The sequence below is a fragment of the Coccinella septempunctata genome, chromosome 2, assembly GCF_907165205.1.
Source record: "Coccinella septempunctata chromosome 2, icCocSept1.1, whole genome shotgun sequence".
In the NCBI taxonomy this organism is placed as follows: Eukaryota; Metazoa; Arthropoda; class Insecta; order Coleoptera; family Coccinellidae; genus Coccinella; species Coccinella septempunctata.
This window is the reverse complement of record NC_058190.1, coordinates 43,117,159-43,142,334: the sequence shown is the minus strand read 5'-3', so window position 1 is coordinate 43,142,334 and position 25,176 is coordinate 43,117,159. Positions and strand designations below refer to the sequence as shown.

General features: G+C 35.8%; 2 protein-coding genes across 6 annotated transcripts in view; both read right to left on the bottom strand.

Annotated features, from left to right (window-relative positions):
• Positions 1–25,176, bottom strand: part of LOC123307283 (NADPH oxidase 5) — a 126,387-nt gene that overhangs the window by 18,165 nt on the left and 83,046 nt on the right. The gene's annotated exons all lie outside the window — the stretch shown is intronic.
• On the bottom strand, positions 17,225–18,862 carry LOC123307284. The gene is made up of 2 exons (XM_044889530.1): positions 18,327–18,862; positions 17,225–18,217 (listed from the first exon to the last, which is right to left on the bottom strand). Exons 1-2 carry the CDS (start codon positions 18,811–18,813, stop codon positions 17,244–17,246), a joined length of 1,461 nt encoding a protein of 486 aa, XP_044745465.1. The 5' UTR covers positions 18,814–18,862; the 3' UTR covers positions 17,225–17,243.

The following is a 25,176-nucleotide window of genomic DNA, read 5'->3' as shown; positions in this document are numbered from 1 at the left end:
AAATCGATTCATATCTTCACTTCGTTTATAGAATACATTGTTTAGAAATCGTCCTATGTCAAATTTCCTAACTTTTTATCTACTTCTGTTTGATATTTTTGAATATACAGGGTGGGTCTTTGACTCGTAAAAATATTTCAACAGTAGATTCTTGAGGTCAAAAGAAACACTTTTTTTTACAATTTTTTCCGAAACAACTTGGTTCAAATGATACAGGATGTTGAAAAATCATGAAAAAATATTATTTATTTCACAACCGGTTTCATCGAATGAAATTAATTCGGGTACGTAGATATCAGCCACGTCTTTCAGTTTTCTCATTATGATCTTTACGTACCACAAAAATACCAAAAATTCAAAGTACCCAACTCATGAAACTGATGAAAAATATGAAAGGTATTTTGAAGACGTCCAAACATTTCACACCTGCTTCTTTTGAGGAAAGCATTTCAACTTGTCCAGACAACTTAAACGTATGATACATCACTCCCGAGTGTGCAGTTGTACATGGCAAGAATTTCAACCAATTTCACATTCCTCTGTGATCCTTCATCCCATATCGATAGCTATATTTCTTGATCCGATTCCATTGGAAATTATTCATTACGCATTGCGAACAAAGAATCGTAATTGATCGTTCAGAAATGAATTGAGATTACTTTAATTAAAACCATATAGGGCGATAGTTCTTGCGCCGTATCACATAAATTATGACATGGTACCACATTGATAGAAAACATAACTAATTATCTTCATCGATACAATCATATCAATTGCATGACTTGATAACTGAAGTAATGCATTTGTAGATTTATTCATTATGAGTGTATCAGCTATATCGAGTGTTAATTTGAATATGTCTAACAGTTTAATACTTTGGTGAGGTAATGGTTGCTAATAAAATGAATATTAATGGGGTCTTGGTATTGATTGATACGTTTCAATGAAGATTGAGACCGAATTGGAATTTTGGATGGGGTTTCTTCAAGGCTCTCAGAATGGCTTACTTTCAGGTCGGAAAATTTGCAATTTTTTCCTCCATTTCTTGGCATTTCGTTTTAAAACATGATTTCATAATTTTGAATAACGTAATTAAAAAAAAAAACGATATTTACCTTTGGCATCACTTCAGTATTGATAGAAAAAGGGAAAAATTTAGAATTTGGATGCATTAAGCCTAGAATTCTTCTTTTTCTTCAAAAAATGACTTCCAGCTCAAGTTTGATCAGATAAGAAAGTGAGAGTAGAGATGCTTTTTGTGCAAGCATCCTGAATTTCAAGAGGAGATAAAATTAAATGGGTTTATCGTTTCTTCATCGATCCTCTGGCTATTTCAACACTCAACAATAGCACGTGTGTAAAATTAATTAAATCAATCGTTGGTGAAGGAGATATCCGACAAAGCTCCCTGTCAACCGACAAATAAATATAGTTGTTTCGAAATTAATAACTGAATCGTGAATTTCATTTCAGCGAGAGCTTTACAACTTCAGGTTACAATTCTGTCGAAAACTCTTCAGGGCCTGGAATAACAAACTAGCCGACAATCAATTATCATTAAAACATGATATTTTCATCGGTACAACCTTATCTCGCTATTTAGCGGATTAATAATGATGCATGCTTCAACGGTGGTCCACAAGTAACATGCTGGTAATTAGTCTCTTACTGTGCTGTGCTTCATGAATAGAAACGTGCATTCTTGACTTGAGGCACGCTACAACTTTTTTTTGTATACGTCAGAACCACGTCCAAATGTAGCCAACGACTGCATGAATATACAAATCATTATATCTCATGAATCTACGATCCTTAATAAATTACATTAATTAATTTGAAAATATTTGGATTATAGTGTTTGTTTCTACTGCAATTGACGTTTTTTCGCATTCAATTTCTTTCAGGGTGATTGAAATGCCTTTTCGAAGTCGTTCTGGAAGATCAACTATAATTTTCAGTGTAAAGGGTGAAATATCAAGTTGGTTGTAGAAAATTTGATGACAAGTCTGGAGAAGAAGAAGGCAGAGTTCATCCCTCAGAACCTTGTAGTGATTCATGCAGTTTCTCAGGAATAAACAGGATTCATCACTGCACCCTCAATGCTAGGAGCGGAAAATTTAAAAATAGTGTAAACTATTTCAAAGTAAGTAAAGGATATATCTTATAACTTATTTTTTATGTTCTCTCGGGAAGGTTTTGAACGGAACAAGACACATTAAATGGAAGAAAATTCAGGATTTCACCGAATCTTATGTGAAAGAAGAGAAATGAACAATTTTCAAAATACTGAAATGCTGATAAGTGATTTAATACTTTGTATTTCCACCCCTTGCGTTAATTACAGCTCGGCCACGACGGTTCATACTCAAAATGAGTGATCTTAAAATGTTCTGATCTAATCCTTCCCAGATTTCTCCGAGTTGGATTCCTAAGTCATTAAGAGTAGCTGGATGATTTTCTGAACTTCTCAGTCTTCTATTGAGGTTGTCCCAAACCTGCTCAATCGGATTGAGATCTGGACTTCTTGCTGGCCATTCCATTCGAGAGACTTCAACCTCTTCAAGGTACTCCTGAACGATGCGCGCACGATGGGGTCTGGCATTATCGTCCATAAAAATGAAATTTTCACCAATGTATGGGACAAATGGCACTACATGCTCTTCAAGAATGTTCCTTAAATACTTATCAGCATTCATAGCTCCATTATCAACGACCACTAGGTCTGTGCGAGCAGTCAAAGATATTTCACCCCATAGCATAATCGATCCTCCCCCGAAACCAGTAGTATTCAGGAAATTGCACTGAGCATATCTTTCATGTGGACGTCTGTATACAAGGGAACGTTGATCACAATGGTAGAGGCAGAATCTTGACTCATCTGTGAAGAGAACTCTTTCCCAATCGGCCTCTTTCCAATGGATATGCTCTCTCGCAAAATCCAAAGGCGCCATTCGATGGGCTGGGGTAAGAGCTGGGCCTCTTGTCGCGACACGAGGCCTTAAATCATATTCTCTGAGGCGATTTCTTATTGTCTGGGTGCTAATTTGCACCTCATGAATTTGCTCAAGCTGAATTTAAAGGAGGCGAGCGGTTGCAAACCGTTGTCTCAACGAAGAAACTCTCAAGTTACGTTCTTGAATGGTAGTTGTTGCCCAGGGTCTACCCTGTCCTGGTCTTCGGACATTCATACCTGTCTCCCTGAATCGCTGCAACATTCTGGACACACTTTTATGGGAAACTCCAAACCTTTCTGCAATTCTTGTGTATGTCCACCCTTCTTCTCGCAAAACTACCGCTTGGGCACCTTCCTCTTGGGTCAAATTGCGTGTTTCGCGTTGCATAGCGATCGAGTGTAGAAAATCAAACGAAAGAAAAACTATTGATCACTAGAATTGATCGAGAACAACTGATTTTAGAATGGAGCCAATACATTCAAAATCTGATAATATCATCGTCTTTTATTCCTGCTGGGAAAAAACATCTGTATTGAAGAAAACCGTTGATAGTGGATAACATATGCATGCATAATTCTGATAAAAGTAATTATCATTGAGAACACCTTCAGTTGTAGAATAAATTTGAGATTTCCATAATGTGCGCTAATTTTTTGGCGCAGTGTAGTTTAGCACACATTAGTTCCATATTCTTGCACAACTTCTTTCTTGTGTATCCGCACAGATCTTTCCAATATAAGCGTATCTTAAGAACGAACAATCCGACACGTATGCAATCCTATCTGGAAGTAATATCATTAATTAGTAAGATTCGATATAAGGTCTACAAGAAAAACCAGACATCCACTATGTACAATTTCAATTCCACATCAATTCCTATGTCATTGTCCCCGTAACAAAAACAGCCTATCCGTCGGCTAGAGTCCGAGCCAAATCTGAAATTCAATTACAATTTCAAAGGTAGTAGTCTTATTGCAGCCATCCAAGAACAGCTAATTAATCGCCTCAATTATTAGTCCCGGGATGATCGTTGACTTTTACGCAAAAGTGAATGAATGCTCGAGTAAGCCCGCGTTTTTCCTCCCGGTAAGGAAGCCTCGTTTCTTCTAAACGGATAAAAAGTGAGCTGTCGACTGCCAACTATGATGTAATGATTCTAATGATGATAAAAGGAATCCTGGCCGACGGCCGGCCAAATACGGCATATAATCCAATTCCGATAAAATTATCTTATTATCGGAGCTATATTGTGCTTTGCACACTGGTCTCTGGCCGCAGATGGTTAGATCATTGTTACCGTTTCTCCTCTGCGACCTATCGTTTTCTTGGTGATTCATCACTGAAATCAATCGTTAAATTCAAAGTCGGACAGTTTAGACGTCGATGAAAACTTTTTTGAAAGGGAAACTGCCAAATGATGTTCGTTAATGGATTTTCGAAGGTGCAGAATTATTTATCTAAGAAAAATTGAATGAACGATGTCTATCTATTGATGCTTAATGATTTCCATAAATACACAAAACCAAACTTTAACTGCACTTGTCAATATTGCAGGAGAGATGTCTAAGAAAGGAACAATCTCATTGGCGGATCACTATGTGTCGATTACGAGGGTATATTGAAAAATTCTTAGCCTACTATAGAACCAAACAAAATTTCAATGTCAAAATAATTTATTACTCAACATATTCTCCTCTTAACTGGATACATTTATAACAGCGAACCTGCAACGTCTCTAGACCTTTAGAAAAAATGTTTCTTTCTGCTCTGCAAACCAGACCTTCATAGCTTTCATTACCTCCTCGTTGGAAGAAAATTTACGACCTTTTAAAATTTTTTCCAGTTGAGGAAAGAGATGATAGTCGGATGGAGCCAAATCTCGTGTATAACTGGGGTGTTCTAGTAATAAAAACCCTAAATCACGAACTTTTTTGCATGACAACATGAGATTTGTGTGCAGGGGCGTTGTCCTGCAAAAACAAAACAACTCTGGATAGCTTTCCGCGTCTTTTCTCTAAAAATTTTTTCCCGTAGAGTGGTCAGTAATATCGAATAGTAAAGTCCGGTTATTGTTCTACCCGTATCCAAAAGAACAATCATGATTACTCCATGGCAATCCCAAATCACTAAAGCAAGAACTTTTCCAGCAGAATTTTGGACACGAAACTTCTTAGGTTTTGGAGAACCAGAATGTTGCCATTCCATCGATTGTTGCTTTGTTTCTGGATCGTAAAAATGTACCCAAGTCTCATCCATGATAACAATTCGGTTTAAGAAGTCTACATCGTTTTCAAATCGAGCACAGATCGAACGCGATGCTTCTACCCTTACACGCTACTGGTCAACATTCAAACATTTGGGGATCCAAATTGTCCAAATTGACGTAAACTATATGATGAACGCGTTCGTATGAAATATTCAGTGCTTCAGTATCCGTTTTAGCCCAATTCGACGGTCTGATCAAAACATGTCATGAACTGCATCGATATTTTCGGGACTGACACAGAAACTGGCCTTCCCGATCGGTCATCATCTTCAATGGGAAATTTACCCCTTTTGAAGCTTGCAGTCCAATTTTTCACGGTCGTATACGAAGGACATTGATCACCAAGGGTATTAAGCATATCATCGTAAATCTGCTTACTTCTCAGCCCTTTTAAATACAGGTACTTGATGTAGCTCGATACTCTGGTTTACTTTTTTGACCTCAAACTTCACACTGACACTTCTAATGAGTTATTGTTCGTTGCTATGGTAACGCAATATTTTTTTTTTATGCATGGAACTGATCTAGGCTAACTAGATATCAATACATCCTCGTATTTTAGTTCCTTTCTTAAGTATTATGGTGAGTACTGAACAAATGATCTATCTATATGATCGCAGTTCCCAGAAGGTTAACCGAGCCAGAACGACACCTGTTCAAATAAACAAATGATAAATATGTCTTATAGTGCCTAGGAACTCTGCATGAACCCTCCATGAGAGAGCTCAACGCCCTTCTTTCCAACAACTGGCACCATTCTCATCAGCGTGTCCTCAATTTCAAGTCTCACTAGATTAAACTCCCTAGAAGGCATGAAAAAAAGGCCTCATAGTTAGGCATCCAGCCTAGTTTGAGCTCTGCTGAGAAGAAGAACTAGAAGAAGAAACTAATGCAATGTTAAGAGCCCCGAAATCTGAAATTCCATAACTAGTTTTATGTCAACTTGGGAACGCGGTATTGAAGGTGACGAAGCTGAGGTACTTGCCAAGAGGCCAGAAATGAGAAAATATCCTGCGAATATTACCAGGACAGGCTAACCCACACCTCGGCGAGTGAAATTTACAAACACCATAGACCATAGAGCTCCTGAGAGCTCATTGAGCAGATAATGAGAAAGAACGATTAAAAATGGTCTGAGTTTTCAGTTCTTCTAAGATATTAAAACTTATTCAATAGGATTTTTTCTAGATACTTTTTAGCAACCTTGCTTGAATACCAGTCGAAGGCATCTAAAATGAGCCTACCAATAATTATGATGAAAAACTTGCCGAAGATCTTCTGATAAAATGGCCATACCAGACCAGAGTCAGCTACGATAATTGAAAGGAAATCTGTAAATTTTCCATCTCGGTGAATCATCCGGTACATGGGACAAAAATCGCCTCTCGAATGACCTCATAAAATGCAGCCTTGTGCTTGAGGATATTTATGGATGGGGGAGGAGTTGTTGACAGGTATCACGATCGACCTTGTCGATGGAAATATGTCCTTCTTGTCTTTCTCATTCGTGCATCACGATGCATTTTCAGGATTCAATGATGATGTGACAAGTATATCTTGTCGAATACACTATAACCATTATAAAAATACAAATATGCGAAAAGTGGATCGTTTGTAGTTTCAGGATTGGGAATTTTTTCATCTATTTTCTTCATAAAATTTAGAAATTACTATGAGGATTGTAGAAAGGTATACTATTCTATTTGTAGCTATTTTGTCGATTAGGTTTGGAGATAGGGATGCAAAACGTCCCATTGAATTGAACATATGTCTAGGGTCTGCAATGTCACAGCAATTACACTGCTTACCTGACCCACCGCAGACATTACAACAGCTCGCCAATGCTTTCACGTTCCTCAAACGTTTATTCAGAACCTCATGGACACCATGACGAATAGAGATAGAGGAGGCCTCATTCGATATTGAGGGAGAGATAATCACGATGTAAAATTCTGGCAAGTCCAGCTGTGGATCCAATGATATTTTTCAACTGGCATATTTCGAGCTGAACTTGTAAGGTGAGTAATGGCTCTCTTTGTGATCCGAATTTAATCACGGACCCTATTAAATCGCACAATGTACAAAGCCGAAGGAAACACGCCGTATAATCCACCGTGAAAAATATCCGAACATCTATAATGATGTCAGATCATCGATTATTTCAATTTCTCTCCGTATCCCGATAATGAAGTTGCTAGGCCGTGTGGCTTATAATTTTAATCCACGTAACAAATTGTTCACCTTCTGCGTTCAATCCATCTTAACAGAAGAAGATTCAATTAGAGTCGAGGTTCAATTGAGTGGATGTAATCGTCTTTGCTATGGGTATTGGACGTGCATTCCTTGTATGCAATTTGTTTTCTGATTAGAATAATTACTTCGTTCCTGCTTTGAAAAATTTTCAGCCGATTAATTCGAAAATTGCGGAATTATGTAGGTACGCCAATTATCGCTGAATTCTTAAATGAGAGATTACAGTTCCGGAGAATGATTACTTCTGGACGAATAAACGTTGCAATTTGAAGTAATGATTCTTGAAGTATTCCAGAAAATATGTCTCTTCCCATTTCTTTTCAAATAATCTATGAAAAAAAGCTTCCAAATCCTTCATCTATTCTAATCGACGGCTTCCACCCTATCTAATTCTATAGAATTAGATAAGTGTAAACACTTTTAATCTGCAATAAATAGATAACAGATCATTCTTTCATTCTAATATTTCTAACGTGCGTCAGTTTTCTAATGTTTCAAGACGTTTTTCTCAGAAAACGTTTGAAAAATAACACTAAGACCCGTTTGCACCAAACGCACTTAGTGTTAAGTGTCCCTTAAAATGAATCCTTAACTTAAATTTCGTTGCACCAACTGTTAAGTGACATTCAAATGGCTAAAGCTAGCCTTAAATTTAAGCGCTCCTGTAATGACCACTTAGGTATTTAAGGGCGGGATTCTAACCTAAAATAATTTGTTGAACTCATAAACTGGCTACAGAACTGCTGTGGTTTTTCTAATAACGTCAAGTACCTTTTATTTGACAATCCATTTCATAATCAATAATAATGCTAATTCAGCAACAAAAAGTTGTCATTCTTTGATAATAATATAATAGTTTACTTGACAGTGACTGACAGGACAATAAAGTTAGGTGAAATGACAACTACATTGAACTAAAGAAAGTTTTCTTTCTTTCTTTAGTTCAATGGACAACTATCATCTTCAACCGGCCAACCAATGAAAATGCTTTATTGGACTAGAATGAAGTTGCACCAAAATAAAAAACTGAAATATCACTAGATATCAAAACTTAAGGGCCCCTTACTTAAGATTCTGTTAAACCGCAGTCGTGCAACTGGAAATAAAATTAAGGGTCCATTAACTTTAAACTACGCTTAGTTAAGTACCTACTCATTTTAAGGGGGATTGGTACAAACGGGAATTTGCATCTTTCGAGAAATAATGTGAATAGTTTAATGGGTTTCAACCCCTTAAAACACCAATAAAAACAAATAGTGTACGAATGACCCCATATTTTCGTTGATTATGAACGAATTTTAACAATTTCAACGAAATATCACTTGAGAAACATTCAAATGACACATTTACACCGGGTTTCATAAAGCTTGATCGGGGAATCAACGCTTGATTGACAAATAGACGTTAGTTTGTTTTCAATCGATAATAATTCAGAATATCATTCTCGCATCAAATTATGATGTTCATACGTCCATTCAACTGTTTTCAATTGCTACCGCTTCAATTTATTCAGAAATGATAAGGTTTTAGTAATTTCGTCTTGGAAATTGAGTAACTGTGAAATTGTTGATCGGACAATCAAAATTTTATGAAACCCGCTGTATATCTCATTTTTGCCGCATCTTTAGTCAGCACCCTACAAAAAATAAGTTTCTTTAATAATAAAAAGAAAACATGGAAGAAGTCTTAACTGTCATCTGCCTAACAGTCATAATTTTTGACATTTGCTATTGATATTAATAGTATGCACAAATTTAAAGGTTTTCTATGTAATTATCCTCGAATGGCAGATATACGAAAAGAATGTTAAACCAGATCTTCTTTCGTACGGATCTGCACGTAAATATTAGCATTGTTCGTATGGTGGACCCAATTACAATCGTTCTGGGCCAGGGCTTATCTCTCCGCTCTATCTTGATGCTTTCGAAGATGCTCCATCATTGCATTCCTCTTTCTTACGTCCACTACTTCTGCATTTCATGATGTAGCAACTTCTGTTTGGCCGACTTGTGAATTGAAAATCCCGGCTGTCGGTTGAGATGAATGGCTTGCTCGAAGAAACAGGTTGAATTGATGTTCGGGAGGGCAAAGAAAGCAGTTGTTTTGCAACTTTTTCTGTTGTTATTTAAATTGATAAATTCTCCTTTGTCACTGTGATCATTGATTATGGTTAATGCAAGGAATCTCATTGAGGTTTCGCAGAATTTTGCTTGATGACTCGAAGCTTGTGCTACCTTCTTGTTTGAAAGCAAGGAATGATGTTTTATAGTTGATTACTATAATGCAATATAGCATTGATCAGATAGTGGCTGCTCAAAATTATGAAGAACTATTTTCTCATCCTATATAATCAGCAAACATCAAAAAGTGTGATTTGGAAAAGTTAAAATTTTTTATAGAAGTCTCCATAAGACAAGCACTATACTTCTGTTTCCTTGATCTACACAGAATGAAGAATGTGAGTCTTTCAAAAGGAAAAAAAGTTACACATAACTTGAAACGTCAAGCTCTCATGTTCCCATTCATGATTTTTTTGTACAGGAAACGAAAGCTTTTGTGCACAACACTGAAACAACTATTTACTAAACTTAGCAAGTCGATCTTTCATTACAAAGAAAATTTCTTCGAGTAAAGAAAAACTTTCTGCAATTTTTCTGTCAAATTCAACTTTCCACGGAATGGAAAAAAACGTTTCATTGGTGTGATTGCTCATAACTATGTACCTACTATAATACGCAGGTGATTCTGTAACATCCCAGATTGATCGCTATCAGCAAGTCTGAGATTTTAAGAAATGAGAAATTATCTTATAATAACTTACTTTGTATACCTCTGGGTTAAGATTGAACAACCGGAGGAAGCTAATCTTATGTTTACCGTCAGTATCTTTCATCTTTTGCATTCATTAAACAAGTTCACTTAATTTAACGAGCATAAACGCCATAAACACCTTATTATACCTGACAATAACACATTAATTCGATGATATGATTATCTTGCAGTTGGCGCAGTCATGCAGAGAATCTTCATTTTAAATAAGTTCAGGACAAAGTATTGAAATTATTCTGTTGCACATCTCCAAATGTGATAAAATAAGTTAATTTATAGAATAAGTGTTGAGATAAATTCCGTTAAATCGATTGAATCAATATACAGATTGTTTCACAAAGTGCGTTTCATTGAAGAAGAATTTATCCTAAACCAACCTAATTTCCAACAATAAGTTATCACACTATTAAATGATTCTAAATATCCACTCACCATTTTTAAAATCATAGTAATGGTAAAAGAGATTTCTTCATTTCTTGTTCTTCGTAAGATTCTTCAACCTTGATCATCAGATTTCAGTATTCTGAATATGTTTCAAATATATAAGCGAAACTAATGTAGATTTAATTTTGAGAAATTATTCTAGTAAGTTTGATTTTCCTGGCAAAGAAAATTACTCACCTTCATCTTCAAAGAAAATCAATCTGGGAAACTATTGATTGACTGAGAATACTTGAACCCATTACTCGGTTTATATAACCGCGTGCCGCCACTGCTTATTGGTCCATCATATAATTGTATTAGGTTTTTTGACTTCATATTTGTACTGTCTAATTTCGATATATTCAAGACACTTTCGCTAATAAAACGAGTAGTAGTAATTAATTATTTGCTGTTATCTGTTGCTTCTTAGACCTTAATCTTCTAGAGGCCTCAAACCAATGATAGCGGCAGAACCGTCTACGCATCACAATCATTTATCCCGGTAAAGGATTGTGATTTAATTGTCTAAATTTCACACTTTTTATGAAGATCTAGTAGGGGGAGTCCGGGAGACTTGCTCAGGTAGGAGACTTGAACCACCTCAAATATTTCAATTCAAATTTCTCGCTACCGGTATCGTAAATAGCTTGCAACATACTCGTAACAAGGTACAACTAATAGCTGCTCCATTTAGTCCATTTTGCCCAAATTCAGAACAGTTCGGGAGTGAGAGGGTTGAACGTGACTTTTTGTTAGGAAGTAAGAAATTGAATAATTTTTGTTTGTTACACTGTCTGAAAAGTTTAATAGATGCGTGGTGTTATTTAGTTTCATTGCGTTCATCAATATTTTTTTTAAACGATGAGCTTTGTTAATAATAGTTGTAAAAGTTTCGAAAAAACATCTGTTGAATAGACTAAAAGGGAGTGCGGGAGACTTGACCCATGCTATGTTTAGGAGACATTATCAGGGGTCCAAGTTTCCCGCATTGAGGTTTGATAATAGTTTGCTTCAGAAGAAGAAAATTGAATAATAGAAATGAATATAAAAAAATATACAAAGGTTCAAAAAAGTAAAAAACATCTCGGAAATAAGTGAGAGTGAGTGACTCTGAAATAGAAAATTTGTATTTCATACGCTGATTATATCTGATGATGAAAACCTTGACATAGACAATCGTTGGTCATTGGAAATTGTTGTCTTTCAATGTTTTTCCTGATAAACAAAGTTATGGTCAAGTCTCTCTCACCCCCTGTTCAACTCTCCCATGGGTTAGGGAGACATGAGCCAATTTTAGATTCATAAAAAAAGAATTGCTGTACTCAAAATGTTCATCACACCATCTCTCTACTATTATCTATCGTTACCTATTTGGGCATCATATCTTCACGCAAAAAAATGAGTTGCTACCATTTACAGATACAGTGGCTTCAGTGTGAAAAGGGGTTCAACTCTCCCGGACTACTATACATTTCTCTATGAAGATTGAGTAAAATCTGGTGAGATGTGCTACTCATTCAATTAGATGGTTTGTGAGGCCGACTCGAAATGATTATCTGATGCACTCTGTATGATTTATTATTCAGTTTTAACAATGAGGGTGATAAGATCGCAGAACATAAAGCAATGTTTGTAAGAGGTAATCAATATTTCCAGGCGTAATTGAAAAGGTGACCGTATCTGATCTGGTGTCGATAAGACTCTATCTTGATCACCTTTCACGCGGTTACTGGAAAAGTTGTTCGTTACCCGATATCTTGTATGTCCTTAGACGGTTAGGAAATCTTTGATTGTATCAGATAGCCCAGACCGTAACAGTTTTATGATGAAAGATCGATACCGTTTCCAGTACTTCGTGTCGGAATCAATTGAAATGGAATAGATCCCATTTGATAGCTCCACTAGCCAATACCAGTTTTTGGCGTACCTATATCATATTCGTGATGTTTACGAGTCACGTGTTCGATAAAAATCTTAATTTGGGTGTTTCGACAGCGCGATAGAATCTAATCCGAAATTGACTTTAAGTTATATCTTAATCAGGTTTCCAGTATGCAATTGCCCTGAATTTTCTGGTTCTTTGATACAATTTTCTACTTCTACTAAGCCATAGACAAGAAATTACTATTCAGTTCTTCTTTGGGATATGTATTCTAATAAAATAGTTTCCACTATACAGTGCACTGTATCCAAAATTGCTCGAATCATTTTTTACAAGATATTTTTAGAAGCTGGATGATACAGAGTAATGTTTTTGCGCTTCTGTAGAATCTACGTGAAATACATTATGTCTTATTTAGCAAAAAAGGATGATGATGCATAATAATGAGGACAATTGCACTGAAATCATAAGTGAATGTTCTTTTTGAACTTGAACTGATTGATTTTCATAATAGATCGAATTAAATAGCCGAAACTGCTATAATTTTGGTAAATCAAGTCCCCTCTGTAACTTTCTAATATAAAAGTCATCTTCATATTAGGCTGAAGGTGTAAATTTATACAAGTAATGCATTTAAACTCTAATGAAAATGGGATAAGGCCTCAATAGTGCATAAATGCAATAACAAGAATCAATTCAGAAAGTTAGTACTCGTCGTAACCTTTGAAGACAATAACATCTATAGATTCGCTTTTAACCTCTTCAGAGCAACAAAACGACCACGAAAAACGATGGAAAACGCTTAGAATTGGGAGATTCTAAATAAAAGAGGAGACTGTGAAGTATTAAGTACTTCAGCGCCATCTAATTCCACTGCAGACACCCATCTGGAAAATATGTTCAGCAAATTCGATGGAATCTCCAATATCTTTTCTGTATGTTAGAGTCTTGGTTTTTAAACCATTTTAGATGTTATTATTATACAGGGTTAGAACTATTTAGAGGCTGACTATAGGAATATCGAAAACCGTTAAAAATAAAGGGTGGCTTAAATTACAAAAAAGTAGTAAAGGTACACCAGTATAATCGCTATATAGGATTATGACTACAAAACGAATTTCGTATAGTTATCTCCAAAAACAAATGAGTTATGAAGCAAAAACGATAATCTTGATTTTCAGTTTTTTCGAGATATCTCAGGAACCATCAGAGATGTTTGGAAACTGTTTACACCCACCCACTCATCCTTGAATAACGCAAATTTTTCGTGATTTAAGCTACCCTGTATTTCTAACGGTTCTCGATATTTCTAACCCTGTATATAATTATAGCTGTTTCTTTCTTTTTATGAAAAGAAAAAAAAATTATGGCACTTATTGATTTTCTCTTCAGAAAATAAAATTCTCGAAAGCTGAATTCGCAATATTCTTCAACGTAGATATCATCTAAGTATCACCGCCAATAAATAATATTCATAAATTATCCCCGAATATCAAATATTGAGAAAAAACATTGTTATATCGAGTCACATCGAATGAAGCTCACATCGAAAGCGACAGATTCGTGTTTTATACAATTATAGCCGGCATTTTCTGTTCATTCTCTGTAAATTGGCATCTATAAAAACTCATTGCTCCAGCAGCGTTGATTGTTTGTAAAAGAGCGACATCGATAAATAATTCAGTAGGTAGCGTAGTCATTTCAAAATGTGTTATAATAATTGGCACCTCGATTCAGTTCTAATGGGCTTAACTCAGATGATAAGGTCTAATCATCAGATTACATCTCATCTAATATTTATTCCGACCAGAAAAGAATTTTGGAATGAGTCCTTAGCGCATTCGAATAAGAAAGATCAAGATTATGAATGAATAATTGGGACCGGTCCATCGGAATCCCTTTAAGAATTAAGCCTGAGTAGCTGTCAGCAAACTCCTGGAGAAATACATCCCCTCCATGGCAAAAAACCAGAGACATAGTGACCGAGCTAGTTGTGGAAAATATACAGAAAAGTATGAGAGAGAAAAAGTTGACCATAGTTGCCTAATTCTAACATTCCAGAAGCCCACATCACAGCTAAAACCTTTCGTTCGAGACTACCACAAAAGAGATGAGCAGAGGCTGCTCAGTTGCATTGTCTCTTTTGTAGAGAGCTCGAAATTGGGAGGATAAAACTCAGAAAACTCAGTCTTTAAGAGAAGGTGTGGTAGAATCTAGATACATATATGGAGTGGAATTAGAATTATAGTAGTAGTAACAGTCGTTTATTGCAAATATAAGCATATAAGCAATTGGCCATCGATCGTAGGCGTGCCCGCTATATTCATTTCTGCAAATCGTTCCTTTGGGCACTAACACAAAATTCAATTTCTTTCGATCGCCTGCCCAGGGTTTTATGTGTGACCATATTTTATTCAATCTGCCAATTACTTTTTCATTACTTCGTGATCGTTTCATTGCACCCAATGAGGAGAGGATCTTTATGGCAATGCGATCACCACTCAATTTCACTCTTGGAATTTGCGTAATAAAATCGAGAAATAAAAGTTTTTTATAGTGAGTATAAACAACAATTATTTTGGGTAGACACGAGATCAGGGAGGTCAAATAAATTTGCCACAATTCTGGGGATTTTTCGTATTATTGTACAAGACTCTTATGGGTTTATTTTTTACAGTCAAGTTTATTGAGGTGTGAATAATAATGAATTTGGAGGTGTGTAAAAAAACATTCGATTCTCATAAAAATCCTGGTGATGAAAAAGGTGATAAGTATCTACAAATGATCCCAACGACATTTATTACAATAACAAGGTACTTGAAATATAATAAAAAGATGGAAATTACCTTGTCATGAAAGAGGGTTTGCATAGAGCTTTATGGCAGAGCATCTAGATTCTGATCTAATATGTCGGGAAGTTGAAGATGTAGGTATAGATAAAAAACAAAAAACTGTCATTATGACAAAGCAGGTACTTGATAAAGCTAGAAAAACCAGGGTAAACCAAATCAAACTACAGCCAATTAGGCATCAAGTGAGAGGACTTGGCACTGGCAACGGATATAATGACATATATATTGATATATTCAATAACACAAGATAATCTGATTATTCTGATTTGGATGAAGATATTCCGGAGAAACTCCCTACACAAACAAGATAGCACCAAATAATAGCTTGACAAAGAGTTGCCCACAAATTTAAGCTAGACCATAGGATTGAAGAGGCTGAAGCCTGAAGCTTCCATAGTATCGAAGGAACAAAGACTCTAACGAAATTCAGAAAGAGGCAGAAACAAATTCAATGGTGATTCGATAAACACAAAGTGTCAGATCTGACAGTTTCCTTTAATGAATTTGACAACGAGATACGAGTTGGCATAGCTTGCTGAAACTTTGGAAAGAATAAGCATTATAAATCCTACAACAATAATCATCTTTTCTATGCTCGATTCGAACTCTCGTCAACGTATGGGAAAGTTCTATATAGAAGTACTCTAATAAAATACGTCATCTCGAATTGGACATCAAACGATATTCTTTGAATACCTTTTGCTGTTACCGGAATGCTGAATGATCGTTGATATTCTGCAATCGAACAGTTTTCTCAAATACTACACAATAAACAATTTCCTACTCCACTTCGCGTTCAGATAAAAACAATTCTCTATTCTCGGAACCTCCACAGAATGTGTAGCGCTTGTGAGAAACTGCAATAACACAAATATAAACCAACCACTTCGGTAAAAAATACTGGTGCCATTTAGAGATCTGGAGCCCATAAAGGAGATGGTCGCTTGACAGCTGCACGACTTCATCATTTGAATATTTCTCCAACGGTTGAACAAGTACATACCAGATAAAACTCTACGTAATTGACAGTCACGAGTTTTCTGTCGGGAAAATCGAATAACGAATGTTTTGTTGTGTGAGGCGAGGAGTGGTAGAAGAGACGTAGAGAATTTGCGAGGTTGATAGATTCTCACAAGAATTGAGGAGAAGACCGTTTCTTAATTCTTCATGTGCTTGTTCTTTTTTCGAGTTAAATATTGTACTTCGTTTGAAAAATCAGATAACAGCGTGTTTCACAATTTTCCAATTTAGTAGGAGATAGGGTTTTTGAAATAAAAGTTCTCGGCATTCTCCTGTAATCCTAGTGCCTTCATTGATCATTATCATTGGACATTAAATCAGTCGTATTATAGTTTTTCCCTGAATTGAGACACAAACTTTCAAAAGAAGCTCTGTTCTAAATGTGTTCTTATTTATTATCTGTTTTTTTTATTCCCAGCGTTTTTTCATCAGAAAAAGAGCTGTGTTGCTCTGACGAGGTTAAATTAGGCCGAAACCATGGTCAGCATCTGCTATTTTTGGGTGGAACATTTTCTATTTTGTTGTCCTGACGATAGCAAATTGGCTAGTTCAATTCAGATCGTAACACTTTTGGATATCGCCTTATAGAGAATAGTCTTGAAATGAATTGACTTTTCTTTATTTCCTTAAGAACATTTTTTTCTTCCTTAGATGATGAGTAAAATCAAGAATCCTTTCAATATAAAAACTTTTAATTGATAATCAAATGGATAAAATATAATATAAATAAGATTAAACCCATAAAATTAAAATCATAAAACATATCATCTATGACAAGCTCCTCTTATAGTCGAAAAAGTTGAATAAGCATCCTTGTATAACGTCAAATCCTCCTTCATCCTCAAGCTGTAAGGCACATTATGCATGGTGTTCGAATTCAACAAGTGAGATCCAGTAAGAATCTTTTTTACCAGTTTTCTTTTTTTCACCTCCCACTGCCTCCTCTGGACGTACTCATTCAAAATCCTCTGCGCGTTTGGTATCTTCAAATTGAAATGGGACACAAGTCTCGACCATATGTAAGCAATATTTCTCTTGTACAACCAATAGTTGGGAAGCAGTAGACAAATGGTGGTGGAAGGAGAAGCCTCAGCTATCACGAATCTATTTCTCAAATTCTCCCCAATATTGAAGCAGCCTAGTTCGTTCACCGTGTAAATTTTGATGAAACTGGTATGGATCTCTGGGGGTAAACTCTTCACCATTTCTAGCTGAAAGTAGTCAGTCGCCGGAGGATGTGTTTCCCATGGGTATTCTTTAGCGCTGAACTCGTCATCCAAGGCTTTTATCGCAAAATCGGTCTTGTCCAGTTTCTTCACGAAGTAATCGTTTTTTGGATCGGAAAAAGGATCGTAAAGCTTATATCTATTCCTCTTCAAGACCTTGTCCCACTGTACTGTGAACATCAGGTGATGGATTATTCTCACATTGCCTCTAATCACGAAATAGGCGTAGTGAGGGTAGCCTACATCATCCCCTAGCACCAATTCATCGTGTTCGTACTCTTTCACCTTGGCTACCAGGCAAGCTTCGATCAGCTCTTTCTGATCGAAGGACTGAAAGTAAGGAAGCTTCTTCACGTAGTTAGTTATGATGTTGTAGTGGTGCATGACTGTTCTACGTATGATGGCATTGAAGGCATCTTTCTCTATGGTCAGGAATTCGCAGTGGGCTGTTGTTACGATTGACCTATTTCTTGCAGTGCCGTGTAACATGGAGAATTCCCCAAAGGTGTAACCTGGAATGAGGCAGTGGCTTACTCAGGATGTTAAATTTTATATAAAGCTTATCACAAAAGAGGTGTTAGTTATTAACTCAGAAGACATAATAGTGATAGTGATGCCCACCTTTGTAGTAGGACTCCACCTCTACCACTTTCAGTCCATCCACAGTATGTTTCATCTGCATCACACCCACTTTTCCTGCAAGGATGTAATACCATGCAAAGGGCGGATCACCCTCCCTCAATATTGTCCGGCCAGGTGGATAATAAGCGAACTGGCCTACCCTCGCAAGATGTCTCCTGGTCTTTTCAGGATATCGTTTGAAACATCTCATGCCTCCAAGAACTACACTAAGATAACGCCTCTCCGATTCAGTTCTATGTTCCTCACGTTTATTCAAGATCGCTTTCTGCTGGAGATTGATCAAACTGTCGATTTTTTTCCGAGTGGTTATCACGCGCACGTTCTTGAGAACGGAAGAGCTGAGGGCATCAGGGTCATACTCTTCCAGCCAGTATGCGTTGAAGAAAGCCAAGCGGATGAGGGATTTTATTCTTCTTCTTACTCTCACTGCCCTACGGACCGTGCGGTCTTCGTTATCTCGAAACATATTTTTGAGATTATGAGATATGTGTTTTGACACGATCTAATATACTTGTCAAGGTCATGGATTCCTTTTTTCATAACCCTCATATGAGTGAGTCAGTATTATGTTAACAGTTTGTCAATCATTCGAGTCCACTGTGTTGTGAGTGGTTGTTGATGTTTTGACATAATGCAATACAAAGATTATAGAGTAGAAAGATGGGAAATAAAGAGACTAAAGTGATGTGAGCGCCATCTGTATTTCAAATGTGTTTTCAAGACTGGTTAAAGTATTAATTCGAGGGCCATTTGCAGAAATGATGTAAGATTTCAAATGGCCATTTTGATCAAAGAGGTTTTGAATGTTTCGATTCTCGTACTGCCTTTTGTTTATCTAGCTCATTCTGGTTTTTTGTCCAATTTCTTGGTGAAAACCTCTAAATATCGTCCAAAAATTATTTCATGGTGAAGAAGTATAGATCAAATAAAATGGATTTTCCGGAATCAAGGTTTCCACTTTACTAAGCAAAATGGAAATGTGAGTATTAAAATTGGTAACATGTGACTCAGTCAATCAGTGGATGAAATTTTCAGGGCATAATGGCCTATAAACACTAGTGACTATACCATGTGCAGTGTACATTTTACTGGAAGTCAACTGAGAACATGTGAATTGTTGTATGATGTATGCAGAAGGCAGCCCTTGCATGAAGAGCCCATTTTAGGGAATTTATGTCTTGTATACGTCCATTCAGAGATTCTCAATTGCCTTTCCTTCAATATATTCAGAAATGCAAAGGTTTTATTGATTTCGATTCGGGAATCGATTGACTGTCAAATTGTTGTTTGGAAAGTTAAAGTTATATGAAACCTGCTGTGAGTGTTTTGTTCATTCATTAATCAATTTTGAAATTGTGTCATAAACAGACCATACCATAAAGAAATCATAAGAAAAGCATAAAGAAACTATACTGACGAGCTAACACATACAGGTCTTGTATACCTCTGTAAGGTTTTCTTCGATTGTGATTCTGAAAATTCTGTAAATAATATGAAAGTACGGTGACTGAAATGTGTATGCTATGATATTATATTGAATATTGGTTTATATTAATTTCTGGTATAAATTGTAGACATTCAACTGAGCTTGTTAATTCAAAACAATGTATTGCACAGAAAAAACACCTTTGACATATAACAGATCACCATATACTCTTGTGTCCTAGTCAAAGCTCTATTCGTTGTCCATAATTTCAAATTTTTGTAAATTTTTTATAAATTATAAATAAAAATATAGCACATGCAACAGCGTATTTCATTAATATCACTTGATTAGAAACAATGTTCGGATGAAAACTAACATCCTGGTCACAAAACGAAACCATACTTTTGTTTTGTCGCTCAAAAGGTTTGTTTTCTGGTCTCAACAAAGTCGATATTTAAATTGAATACAAGGAATAGAATTCGAATTTAGCGCCCTTCAATTATAAAACAGAAAACAGTTATCAAACAGTTTTTGTTTATTCACATTACGTTTTCAGCGCCATCTCATTGTCAAATGTGTTTTCACTGGCCGAAATGTAGAGATATGAGGGCGTTTCCTATCTTTCTACTCTATAATCTTTGAATGCAATATTTTGCTGTAGCGTGTCCGCTAGGATCATAGACATAGAGACATGGACTGTGCCTTCCCTTTATATCTATGCATGAAATACGGTCAAAAAAAGTGACAGAGAGAAAAACACGTCGGGAATGCAGTTGTCTTTTTCTAGAATTTTGATTGGTCTACACCCACCTCTATGTGAACAAAAAAAAGAAAGGTAATGTCCCGACGAGCTTTTCTCTCTTTCTAATAAATAGCCAATTTCATGCTGGCATTGCTCAGTCCATGTCTCTATGTCTATGGCTAGGATAGATACCTGTAACCTGAACCTATTTGATCCACGACCAAAGGTTTGCCTACTGCACCTAAATAGTCATCAAAAGTCTCTAGATTTCTATAATCGCAATGTTGTTGTTGTTTTGATGTCGAAACAGAGTATGCTTCTGTATTTTCAGGAAAGTCATATAATCCATTTTTAGTGGGTGATTTATTTAATTGTCAAAGTTGAATCATATTATAAACGAACGATCAAATCTGAACAAAATTGTACTGTCTTATTTAGAAAACAAAAAATACTTTTTCAACAATACAACTCTCCCTTCTGAAATTTAAGCATAACGAAATACTTTCATCATAGAAATCGAATGCGAACTGTAAATTTATTGCCTCCGCATCTATTTGTTCAACGTGTTCATTCTTCGTGGATTGTGTTATCTAACACCTATATCTCCCGAACCATCCTTAGGACTCAGGAGTGTTCTTCGCATAATTTAATAAGTGTACATTCCACGGAGAGCACAAAATTATACGGTGTTTACCCGCGATTACAGGTGGAACGCAAACTAATAATTTTATGATGCACAACGAAGAAAGTGTGTCAATGTCCACGAGATCGTGGCCGTTTCGAAATAATTTGAGATTTAATTAAGTATCCTTTCCGGCAATTTCTGAATCATTCAATGATACCGTGCGGTCTCGAAAATTGGTTCAACCTTTGTTTCATAACGCGAGATTCTGAGAAGAGCAGTTGCTGCATTAGTTGTCCGCTAACTTCTCAAGAAACCACGTGAGACCATTTTCGTGGAACTGAAAAGGTATTAGTTTAGAGAAACCTGATATTTAGAGAATTATTAAAACAGTTCTCAAACTCTATTTAATTTGGTACAGAAATCTAGTACCTCCAGGAAATAATCTCCTCAGAATAAGTCAGATCATTAAACTGTCAAAGCAGATTCATAAAACTCTCCATTTCATACGTCAAAACTACACATCTGACATGACAGATTGATAGGTGACATATGGAAGTTGACATGTGTTACACCATAGAACAACGCATCCAGATTGTCCAACCTTATTATCAAAATGGCCAAATGATTGCTACAACAACGTTCCATATTTGAAATTGAAATTACAATAATCCAAAAACAAATTTAGTGAAAGCTTGTATCAGAATTATCAATGAGATTGAAATGTACACGTTATATCTAGTTCAACTCAATTCAATGCCTCTCGAGCATTTTCCGGACATAACATCGGCACAAATACGCTTTGGTTTTTCAACATTGTAGATCAACCACTTGATCAGTAAGTAAATGCTTTCAAAGATAATTCCGAGCTTTATATCTACGAATATACTTGCAAAGAAACAGCGGACAAGTTTTTGAGCTCGAGTTGCGAGCGATAAATAGTCTTTGATTGATTTTATCGATAAGTTTCATACGGAATGATTCAAACTGATATACGAGCTGGTGCTGAAAGATTTCATTTGGCATTTTCGCCATCAACGATACAATCACGTAGGGAATATGTGTGCCAGAAAAAGTTTCTATGTCAGGCCGCGGTTCTAAATGATAAAAAACGACTTACGATAACTATTATTCGAGAAACACAATTCAGATATCGATCTATTTTGAGGGAAATAAATATTTCATGAACATTCTTTTTGTTACCATGGAATGTGTAGTCGGTTAACATCTTAGGAGAGAATTTCTAGATTCAATGTGTTTTCTCAATATAGGTATGATCAGAAAAGTTGGATTTTTTATCTAGAGTACCAGATATGAATAGCACTTATTTGCCTTGAAATTCACGCTGAATTTTTTTTTTCAATTTTCTTCCTTGGAAAAGTTGATAAAACAAGCGCCTCGAAACATTTGGAGTAAATACAGGGTGAGTCTTTGACTCGTACAAATATTTCAACACTAGATTCTTGAGGTCACAAGAAACACTTTCTTCTTTACCATTTTTTCTGTGTCAGTTCGGTTTAAAAGATACAGGCTGTTGAAAAAGAATAAAAAATGTTATTTTTAGTTCTATCTCACAAACGGTTTTAACGAATGAAATGAATTTCGGAATATAGTTTCTCATTAATTCAAAACACAAGATATGTATCACCCACGTTTTCCAGTTTTTTCCTTATAATCATTACATACAATAAAATACTACAAATTCAAAGAAACCAACTCTTGAAACTAAATTGGACGCTATTTTATGAATATTTGAACATTTTGTAAAATTAAAGTATTCTTCATATTTTCTCGTCCAAAAATTTTATGTCCAAAAATTAAGGAATTTCTGTGAAATTTGAAAAATTGGGTACTTTGACTGAATACAACTATGATCCACAGATGTGTAGTGTGACAGATTTAGCTAGTTATTCTGAAGGTATGCAATTCCGTTTTTCCTGGGGTGGAACAGTTCATTATGAAAATCTAAAATGGCTATATCTTTTCACCAGGGCCTAATTGGAAAAATGGTATAAGAAAAAAGTGTTTCTTCTGACCTCAAGAGTCTACTGTTTCGAAAGTCTGAGACATCAGTCCTTCAGAAATATAACATTTTTTGAAATGCGTGTAAAATTTCAAATTTAATTTCCACCAATTTTCAGTTGACAACATATATCAACAACGTTAAGCAAGATTATTTTTATAATATAGAATAGTTATTCTATATTCAAAGATCGCAAGAAACTAGGCATAGGTTAATTCTTTCATCTATTTCTGAAAAACTACAAAAATAAATTGAAATTTAGCAAAACGACTGAAGAGTCAGGACTTGTTTTATTCGTTTAAATTTCATGACTACATATTTTGAAGAGGATGCAACTTTTAATAATGTATTCAATTTACATTTAAAGCATATAATATACTGAGTGGAAAGAAACGAATCACTCGGTACAGTTGAGAAATCTAATTCTAATAAGGTAATTTATAAGACAAATTTTAATGAATATAGGTCTACGCTTGAAGGAATTAATGTATTCCTATATGCAATGAAAAGTTAATGGTGATTCAATGTGCATACAAAGTAATTGAAGTTGATTGGAGCCATATAAAATGTGTAAAATATCGTTTCTCAATTAACTGTTTCCATTTTTTCATCAGTCTTTGTCGGAATTGGTAGGACAGTTGAGTTTAGGTAGATATAGGTTAATTATTTATTTTTTGTGAATCTTTCTGATTGGCGTTCGCAGAATTTATAGAATATGATTGATTAAAATTGACGCTATGTTAGTTATGGTGTATTTATCATTTAATTTTCGAAATGAATTTTTTGGCACATTGTAAAGATGGGAGGAAACAGCTGGCGAAAAATTGCTAATGCAAGTTGCTGCAGACATCGAAATGTCGTGAAGTGACCATTGGGAGAGGTCCACATAAATCAAGTTCGACACAATCAGATATTTTGTTAATTATGAGGTCGAACAGACTGGCTATGCATTAAATGCACATACATAAGAATTGAGATTATCAGCATATCGGGCCGCAGGCTTTGCAGAGTATCTTTTTTGGTAATTATTTATAATTGGCTAATAAATCTTCGTGGCATTGTTATTAACATTGAGTAACGAGTGCGTCGGGTGAAGTGGAACATTATGCCTCCCATCACGATGTGGCACATAAAAAACCTGCACATACTTCAGTATTCTGGTGGCTCAACACGATCTAGAAATATGAAGAATTTCAAATCATCACCGAGCGATATCAGCTTTCCCTGTACTGTATGGTAAAGACCACCCAGGGACAGCTTTCAGAGAATTCAATTCTTGGGGTATACAAGAAGTTTTCGCGATTTTCCTTCAATATTATACGAGCATATATCGAAAAATTCTTAGCCTACCATAGAACCAAACAAAATTTCAATGTCAAAATATTTTATTACTCAACATATATGCTCCTCTCAATTGGATACATTTATTACAGCGAACCTGCAACGTCTCTAGACCTTTCAAAAAAAGAGTTTCTTCTTGCTCTGCAAACCAGACCTCCACAGCTTTTATTACCTCCTCGTTGGAAGAAAATTTACGACCTTTTAAACTTTTTTTCGGTTGAGGAATGAGATGATAGTCGGATGAAGCGAAATCTGGTGAATAAGGGGGCTGTTCTAGTAATTCAAACCTTAAAGCACAAATATTTTGCATGGCAACATAAAGATTTGTGTGCAAGGGCGTTGTCCTGCAAAAACAAACCACCTATGGATAGCTTTCCGCGTCTTTTCTCTTTAATGGTCATTATTGTCGAATAGTAATCTCCGGTTATTGTTCTACCCTTATCCAAAAAATCAATCATGATTACCCCATGGCATTCCCCAAAAACTGCAAGAACTTTTCCAGCAGATTTTTGGACACGAAATTTCTTAGGTCTTGGTGAACCAGAGGGTCACCAATTCATCGATTGTTGCTTTGTTTCTGGATCGTAGATATGTACCCGAGTCTCATCCATAGTAACAATTCGGTTTAAGAAGTCTACATCGTTTCCAAATCGAGCACAGATCGAACGCGATGCT

Excerpts from the sequence above, each read along its gene's own strand:
- LOC123307284 (XM_044889530.1), bottom strand. The coding sequence starts at position 18,813 with ATGTTTCGAGATAACGAAGACCGCACGGTCCGTAGGGCAGTGAGAGTA. Across the intron at positions 18,218-18,326 it reads GGTGGAGTCCTACTACAAAG|GTTACACCTTTGGGGAATTC; the intron begins GTGGGCATCACT and ends GCCTCATTCCAG.